Source organism: Poecilia formosa, unplaced genomic scaffold, assembly GCF_000485575.1.
Source record: "Poecilia formosa unplaced genomic scaffold, Poecilia_formosa-5.1.2 Scaffold497, whole genome shotgun sequence".
Lineage (NCBI taxonomy): Eukaryota > Metazoa > Chordata > Actinopteri > Cyprinodontiformes > Poeciliidae > Poecilia > Poecilia formosa.
The window spans coordinates 340,556-349,647 of record NW_006800436.1 but is presented as its reverse complement, the minus strand read 5'-3'; the positions used below and the strand labels follow the sequence as shown (position 1 = coordinate 349,647).

Here is a 9,092-nt window from a genome sequence, read left to right as displayed (position 1 = left end):
GGCTGGGTGAAGACAGAGAGGAGCGATCTGATTGGCTCTGACTGGCTGGGTGAAGACAGAGAGGAGTGATCTGATTGGCTCTGACTGGCTGGGTGAAGACAGAGAGGAGCGATCTGATTGGCTTTGACTGGCTGTGATCCGTCCTGATTGGTCTGTTTTCACTGTGTTTGGCTGATTTAAGGCTAACAGAGTTTTTCTTTACTTCCTGCTGTTTGAAAGTTTATCTTTCTTTAGTTTAAAGATTATTTGGTCTTTATCTTGCAGTAGGTTGTCAGGAGAGGAGGAAACATCCAGTAAAGGTCATCAGGTCGGGACTCGAACCTGTGACGGCGGTACGGGTCGCCCTCTGTTCCACCGCCGCGCCCCAGTTTCAGCTTTCAGATCTGTTTTTTGGTTTTGATTCATATTCAGACTTTTCTTTCTCTCTTCCCTTTTTTCTAACATTTACATTTTTCTGTTTCCCACTAAAGTTTCTCGTCTTTTATCTTTAATCCTCTGCCGTCATTCTTCAGTCTGATTCTTGATTCTCTCCATCCTGATTGTTCATCATCAGGTTTTCCTCCTGGTTTCATCTTAGAGCCTCTAAATTAAATTTTAAGACATTTTCCTCCATTGTTTCTCCTCTCATCCGTTCATCTGTCCTCCTGTCCTCTGATCTGTCCGATAGTCTTCAGGTCTCTGAACGCCTCGTATGTCCGACCTGATGGACTCAGGTTGCTGTCTGAGGTTTTCTGGGATCTCTGGTCTGAAATGAAACCTTCAGATTGTAATGAGAATCCAGATTTTTCTCGTTATTCAGCTGCATGAACATCATTCATATAAGGAGCTTCTGTTTAGAAACAAAAACATTTTCCTCAGATATTAACAGGGAACATCTTTATGAAATACAAATTGAACATCAAATTCGATGGATCAATAATCTAACTGGAACTGTATTTGTGCCCCAGAAGTTTTTTAAAAAGTTAAAATTCCAAGAAAAAAATCATTAAAATATGCAAATTATGAAGCATTTGGTTCTCATGTTAATTTTTGTTGCTTTTCAAACTCATCATTTGTCAAAATGTTTTAAATGTTTTACACCCATAATGAGTCTGATGATGATGAAGGTGATGAAGATGATACGCCGCCATTCAAGCCAAACTTTAAAGTCAAAGAGAAAAAAGTTTTTCTGAAAACATTAAAAATCATAAAAGTTTAAAATGTTTTTTTCAGAAACAATCAGTTGAACTTTTTCTTCCAGATCAACTGAGAAGTTAAAATAAATATTCAGTGACTTTAAAACAGCAGGATGGCAGAAAGATTCATTTTAAAACAGAACCTTCATCGCTGCGGTTCCTGTTGGTTTGTTCTCCGACTCTTTAGAGCAGCAGAAGAAGAAAAACGATTCGTTATTCAGAAAATGTCAACATGTTTGTTCTGCTGGTGACGGATCAGAGGATCTGAGCCGAGTTCACTGAGATGTTCATCAACACCGAAGCAGGAGGAGGATGGGGAGGAACACGCTGCTGCTCCTGCTGCTGCAGCTGCTGCTGCTCCTCCTCCTCCCCCTTTCTCTCCCTCCTCCTTCTCATCTTCCTCCTCCTCTTCCTCCTCCTCTTCCTCCTCTTCCTCCTCCTCCTCCTCCTCCTCTCCTGATCCATCCAGCAGTCGCTCTCGTTTCGCTCCGTTACTGATGAATCTGTTTCTCCTCCATGTTTTTGTGTCGTTTGTTAGCTTTGGTTTCCTCCGGTATCAAACATGGCCGCTCTCCTTTCACTAAACTTTTTCTACTTCTAACAAAATAATGAACCTTGATCAAGTTTATACTGAGACCCTTTTAGTCAACAGAAACTTTAAATGTTTTCATGTTTCTGTTTTATTTCCAACTAGAAAAAAAATCAGTTAACATGTAGCAAGAACTGGAAAAACTCCCTCTACAGTCTGGGGTAGGAATGACAACTCGGCTTCAGTTTATTACAGTTTTACAGATTTAATGAAAATGTTTTTATCAGACTGCATTGTGATGCGAACCACAGGATGAATCCTCAGCCCTCATCTTTTCTACTTTACTTGTTTCCTCATTTCAGCTTTTTCAGATAATATTCACTGAAATAATTCAGCCGAGTTTTAAAAAGAGTTTAAGATCTGGATCATCTAGATCTGGATCATCTAGATCTGGATCATCAAGATCTGGATCATCTAGATCTGGATCATCTAGATCTGGATAATCTAGATCTGAATTATCTAGATCTGGATCATCTAGATCTGGATCATCTAGATCTGGATAATCTAGATCTGAATTATCTAGATCTGGATCATCTAGATCTGGATTATCGTACCTGAACCTGATGTTTCTCAGCAGTTTGGGGTTAGAAATGAAATATTTCTGCTGAACTGGAAACAAACGTCGTTCTGTTGTTATTTACTGGACCTTCAAACCTCCATCTTTTATTCTTCACTTGTTGAGCTGCAGAAGTTTAAACCATAGATGGATCAATCAGATGCTTCATCTGTGATCGGCTGTTTTTAAACAATAAATGGCTCTTTTCCACCTGTAACTCTGATCCGCATTAAATCATAAACTAACTGACTCCTTATGATGTCATTGGAGCAGAAAAATGTTTTCATTGTTTGGGTCAAACTGCTGCATTTGTTCCTCTGACTGCGTCGTCGCGGCTCGGAGTCTGGAGGCTGCAGCTGTTTGGAAAATGTCACCAGAATCAGAGACAATAAGGATCTAAATATGAATCATAAACCGACAGAAAGGCAGGAAGTGACTGAGGGAAACCAGCTAAAGGACAGTGTGTGTGTGTGTGTGTGTGTGTGTGTGTGTGTGTGTGTGTGTGTGTGTGTGTGTGTGTGTGTGTTGGTTCCTGTTGGTATAATTAGCTGTCGTTTCGTAGATGCTGTCGCTCTGAGCCAGTGAAGGAAACTGTTTCCTTTCAGTTTCTCCACCTGGTTTTGTTTCTTGTTTCTTTATCTCGGCTCTGCAGGACAAACTTCCTTCCTGTAATCATCTTAACTTTGCCGCCTGCCGGCATCATGAGGGCCGCGGCCTAATCAAAGTTTCTCTTTTCTGACCCACAGCAGGCAGTCATCCACAGGAGCTGAGCAACGGATTATTCTGCAGATTAATAAACGGATTAAATTAACGGATTAAAGGCAGTGACAGCTCAGCTCGTAAGAAACACTGTTGGTGTTTCAGAAATAGAAATGAAATCTGCAGTTTGAAATTAATCAAAGCAACAGAAAATAATCCATCCAGTTTGTTTGACTCTCAGAAGGAAAATAAAGAGTTTCTGTTTGATTCAGTGACATATTAGGAACCAGAGGTTCACAACCTGCGGCTCGGGGCCAGAAAGTGGCATTTCAATAACTTTGGCTATTCTTCCTCACTGCAGATTAGATACTGACTACAGATAATGACTCTACAGAACCAAACTTTAAAAAAACTGGGTTTCTGTCTCTTTAAATTGTTGGCTCAGTTTTCTGCTTACAGTGACTTAGAGCTGCTCTTTGTCTGAAACCATCGGGTTGCCATGACAACCACCAGTGAGCAAAGCGTCAGTGGTTGTCATGGCAACAGGAGCAGGTGAAGTGAAACCTGAAGGATGTGGTTGGTCTGTGAGAGGTTTTCAACCTGGACTTGGTTACTGACTGGTCACTCTGGTTTCTCTGCTGCTGATCTTCATCACATCATCTTCATCACATCATCTTCATCACATCACAAAATATATGAAATTCTCTCAACTAAACATGTTTAGTTTTATGTTTATGCAGCTTAAACTAAACGCTCCTCATTTTTAAAACATTTCTGATTTATTTTGTATCATTTTCATTTGGATGCAAAAACCATCATTATCCTATCAGAGCAAACATCACAAAAACAAAAAACTAGTTTTTAGAGCAAATATTTGGTTATAAATAAGACAAACTAACTCAGAGTAGCTTCTCAGTAAATAGAGGAAGCTTGTTTTACGTAAATAATTTCTTAATATTGATGAAAATTACTGGTTCATTAGTAGATTATTATCTAACATTTTCCCTGTTATGGTGAATTTATTTTGACAGATTTTATCCAGATATTTTCTTATAAATCTAAAACTTTCCTTTTTTGCCTCCTCCTGGTTGGGTTTGTTTTGTTTTTCTTTATGTACCAAACTGAACCTTAAACATGAACCTGTTTGGTTCTGACGTTGTTATCAATGCATTAGTTTATTATTAGTGATGCTTATCAGAGTTTTTCAGTTCAGATGGATTCCAGTGACTCTCAGCCCGAAGAGCCTGGAAATGTGGAGAAAAGATTAAAGAGATTTAGTCCAACAGAACCGAACAAAGAAACGATTCTAAATAAAACCCAACTTTCATTTTCCAGGCGAGTTTTAATGGAAACATGAGAATAAAAGACCTGAAGCTGCTGAGTGGGAGGAGAGCAGGGCTTGAAACCATGATGATGATGATGAAGATGATGATGATTCACTCAGTCTGAATCAGGCGGCTCACACGGAGCCTCAGGATAAAACCCACAGCTCCCAGTCTGACCATCAGCTCCTGAAGCTGCTTCCAGTTCAGATGAGGCGACGTTCAGATCAGGTCTCACCCCAAATGGAACCTGTATTTAATTTATACAGTTATTTTATATTTTCTATTGATATTCCAATATTCTCAGTTCTGATCAATAAATAAAGATCAAACTCCTGTGGTTCATAACAAAATGACCTTTGACCTTCCCAGTGATGAAGAATCATTTGCTTCCACATCTTGGTGATTTTCTCTCTTCTGCTGCAACCATTAAACCCGACGTCATTCCCACAATGCATTGCTGCTCACAGCATAGAGAAACAGTAAATATTGTCCATAATTTAACGGATTATAATGAACAGAAATAGTTTTTAAAACTTTTTTCAGTGTTTTGTTTCAGACCTTCAGAGGTTAAAGTTTCAGTTTTTCATCTTTGTTCCTTCTGACTGGCTTCATGTCAAACATTAAACTTGTGAATCTCAGCAGTTTTAAACTTTGAGTTCCTCATCTACTATAGATCTATATGATGTAGACTGGATGTTTTCATGAAGGCAGGCTCAGCAGCAGCGTGTTGCTCTGTAGCTTCAGGAGTTTCCGTCTGGCGGCTCGTTGAAGTTACTCCGTCACCATGGAAACGGCTCTGACGTTTCACTTCCTGTTGCTTTAATCAACAAACTGAGCAGAACATTTGTTTTAAGAATGGCTGCAAACAAAAGATGAAACGGGCAACAGCCTCGGGTTGAAAATATGAACAACTTTTATTCTGCAGAACAATAAAGTTTGTTCTGGTCTCCAGCCTGTCGGTATTTAAAACCATCTGATTCAGATTAAACCAGATTAAACCAGATTAAACCAGATTAAACCTGTTCCTGTGTTTTGCAGACATTACCCCAAGACGTCGTTCACCATCGTGACCGACACGCCGGAGAATCTGCGGCTGCGGCAGCAGAGCGAGCTGCAGAGCCAGGTGAGCAGATCCCCGCTCCGACCTGCAGGGGGCAACACTCATCATTCATTCATTCATTCATTCATTCATTCATTCATTCATTCATTCATTCATTCAGCAGGTTTTGACATAAAAGAACCATGCTACAGTATGAGCATCATGTAGTTCAGTGTTTCCTTCTGCTCTGTTATGTTTTCACACATTTAAAGTTATGAATAACAGCTTGAATCCAACACAGGTTCCCTACAGGAAGCTGTAACCATGGTAACGATTTCAATAACGATGTACAGATTTCCCAACTCTTTTCCATCACATTGTCTAAACTAAACAATTTCACACATTTACAGTTTTATTCTCAGCTCACAGCTAAATTCATCCTTTTATCAACTGAATAAACGGCTTTAAAGATAAATAGGAAACTAAACCAAAAGCAGCTTTTCTTTTAGAAATCTTCGTCTGAGTCAGGAGGAAACGGATCTGTTGGTTCAGTAATTCAGGCAAAAGGAGCCCCAACCAAATATGTAAATATTTCAGTTGATCTAATGGAATATTGATGTTTTCTGAGACACTGAATTTATTTCTCTGTGATTTGCTGTCAATGACTGAAAGGTTTAAAGGTTTGAGTGATGAATCTATAATATTTGAGTTTCGGTTTCAGGGATTAATGCCAATGATAACTGATCATTTAGAATCAATGCAGGTTGATCTGGTGATTTTTGATTAACCAATTAATAATTGTAGTAAATATGCTCAGTGTGATTTTTTCCCAGTTTTTGAAGCAGGTGAAGCTCAAACTGATGATTCTGTGGATCAGATTCACATAAAGGCTTTTTGTCTTCAGTTAAGGATGAATTGATTTCTAAATAAATTGCAGATTATTAAATAATCGATTCCTCATGATTAATCGTTTCAGTCGTATGGTAAATAATCAGGTAGGAATGAAAACATCCAGCTGGTGAACAGAGTTCGGTTCTGATTCAGGTTAAATTCCTGCTGAGTTTCATCCTGGATCAGAACCTGTGGATGTATCCAGATCCAGGCTGCCGTTCCCCCCGCCGCCTCAGGGGGCGCTGCGCCGCTCTGAGTCGCTGCGGCCATATGCCGTCATCAGCCAGCAGGCTGACACACAGGGACAGATGTCCACTCAGCAGTCTGAGCAGGACATGCTGAGTCTGTCCTGCTCTGAAATGATCTGCAGCTACAAACAGTCACTTTGATTCAAACGGCAAACAAAACATGGAAATAAAGAAAATTCAGAATAAAATATGGTACCAAAAATGCAACAATTTAGGAAACCGAACAACAACTGAGCTCTCCTGTCTGAGATGTTCTCCTTTTGGGAATATTTTTTCTCTCTGCAGAAAAAAAAAGACTTCAGGTGATTTGGAGATGACCTTATGACCCTTCCCAGATTGCTGAGCAGCAGCTTTTGCTTCTATTAGATCATTTCTGATTTCTTAGCTGGTTCCTTCCCTCTAGTATAATACTTATTAAGATGAGTATTATACTAGTAGTTATACTAATACTGTCACCAGAGTCTAAAAGATTTTAGATTCTTGTTCTAAACATGTTTTAGTTCTTTGCTGTGGTCTAGTTAAAGTCTGCTCTCTGACCCGTCCTGCTGCTCTGCCGAGTCAGAACGTCTTCATTCTGTCTCTTCACATTAAAGCTTTTCTCCTGGATGAGCCGACGGCAGCAGGACCAAACCTGATGTGTGTGTGAAAACACACGTCTGTTCAGCAGCGACCCACTTCTGAGCGATGATGTCACCTGGTCATGTGACCTGATGATGTTTGAGTTTCATCCTTCAGAGAAACAGAATCCAGATTATTTCTTTAGATGTGAATGAAAACATGAAACAGATTCAGTTTAAACATCAGAACCAGCTGAGGTTCTGTTCAGTGAACCTGGTTCTGTTCAGTAAACCTGGTTCTGTTCAGTGAACCTGGTTCTGCTGCAGGTTCCTTCATGTGACAGGAAGTTGTTCCTCCAGGTTCAACTTCCTGTTCCTTCCTGTTCCAGAGTGAAGGATTCACTTTGACATCAGCTGTCTGTCAGAACGTTGACGGTTTTAAAAACGGACCAGAATCAACATCATGTTTGATCAGATGAAGGTTTTCCATAAACCTCTGGTGGTTCTGGTTCTGATAATCACTTCCAGTTACTGGGAACCTCTAATGACCTTCTATCCATCCAGAACTTCTACAGGTCAAAGGTCACGAAAAGGCAGCTAACATCTCTGCAGACCCCACACATGCTGGACACAAACTCTTTAGACATTTACCTTCAGGGTGGCGCTGCAGAGAAACTCTTCCCCCCAGACTGTTTCTCTGATAGATTATCATCAAATTTAATCAACTTTATCTTCGTCCTTTTTAAAAATACTGTAAATAAACATCCACACAATTTTGTCTTATTTTCTCTTTTTCATATAAAATGATAATCTGGTTCCAGATGATAATGGAACCAGATTATCATCTGACTGTTACGAAGCTGACAATAAAGGAAAATTAGCTTCTATATTCTGAATATATCAAATTCCCAGAACTTGGCAAATAAACCTGGTTTTATTCTGATTATTAAATTTGCAAGTAGATGGAAAAATGTCTATACATTTTTCTGAAACTACCTGTGAGAAGGTAAGGAGAATATAGAAAATATTCAGTTTATCATTATAGGAATTAATGGATGTTTTTAATCAAACTGTAATATGTAAACATGTTTAAATAATTTCTCTGTTGTTGAGCTTCAGAGGATCAACGTTCTATAAATCATCTGCATGCAGAAGAACGACAGAAACAAACTGTTTAGTCCAGATCCAACAAAACAACAAAAACATTTTTTCTCAGCTGAGTTTAAAGTTTTTACAGTGAAACTCCAGGATCCTGATCCAACCAGGAAAAGTTCAAATGTTGAAAAGGATTTTTAAACCTTGCAGGTTAGTGGAGCCGGTCGGGCTCTGAAGTACGGTGTGTGTATGTGTGTGTGTGTGTGTGTGTGTGTGTGTGGGCTGGTCATCAGGAATATAAATCAGGCCTGATGCCAAGCTAACAGCCTCCTCACTCCCACCAGGCTGGCAGCGCTCCAGCTGGGTGACTGTTTCTCTCCCACAGTTTGTCTTTTATTTGTTCTTCCTGCTAAAGAAAAAAAGATCAGATTTTTACAGATCACCGCTCTGATCGGTAAAAACAAACCTTCGTCCTTCACATCCCAACTACAGCTGCACTGTTCTGCCTGTGATATAAAGGAAACTCCAAACACACACCTCCAAATTGCACCTGCAGGTCGATGCACCATGGAGACGTCAGACTTTCAAAATAAAACATCGTCATCATATTTACACACCAGGAGCTGATTTTCTTCTCACTGAATGTTTTTTAGATCCTGAATATTAAATCTGACCGTTTCAGTTAAAACGGTTTGATATGAAATGGAAACTAAACTGGTTGATAATAAACTTTAAACCAGAGCTGTGTGTGTTTTTCCTCCCTGCAGGTGAAATATAAGAAGGACTTTGAGGAGAGTAAAGGTCGCGGGGTCAGCATGATGACCGACACGCCAGAGATGCAGAGACTCAGACGGACTCAGGAGCAGATCAGTAACGTATGGAGACACACTGTGTGTGTGTGTGTGTGTGTGTGTGTGT

At 39.7% G+C, this 9,092-nt stretch overlaps 1 protein-coding gene across 3 annotated transcripts in view; it reads left to right on the top strand.

The window, feature by feature from the left end:
- nebl (nebulette) overlaps positions 1 to 9,092 on the top strand; it is a 63,378-nt gene that overhangs the window by 10,296 nt on the left and 43,990 nt on the right. For all 3 annotated transcript variants that reach the window (XM_007578911.2, XM_016664599.1, XM_007578912.2), the window contains exons 3-4: positions 5,383 to 5,467; positions 8,942 to 9,049. In XM_007578911.2, the coding sequence (XP_007578973.1) occupies positions 5,383 to 5,467; positions 8,942 to 9,049 (193 nt within the window). The remainder of the gene's footprint in view (positions 1 to 5,382; positions 5,468 to 8,941; positions 9,050 to 9,092) is intronic.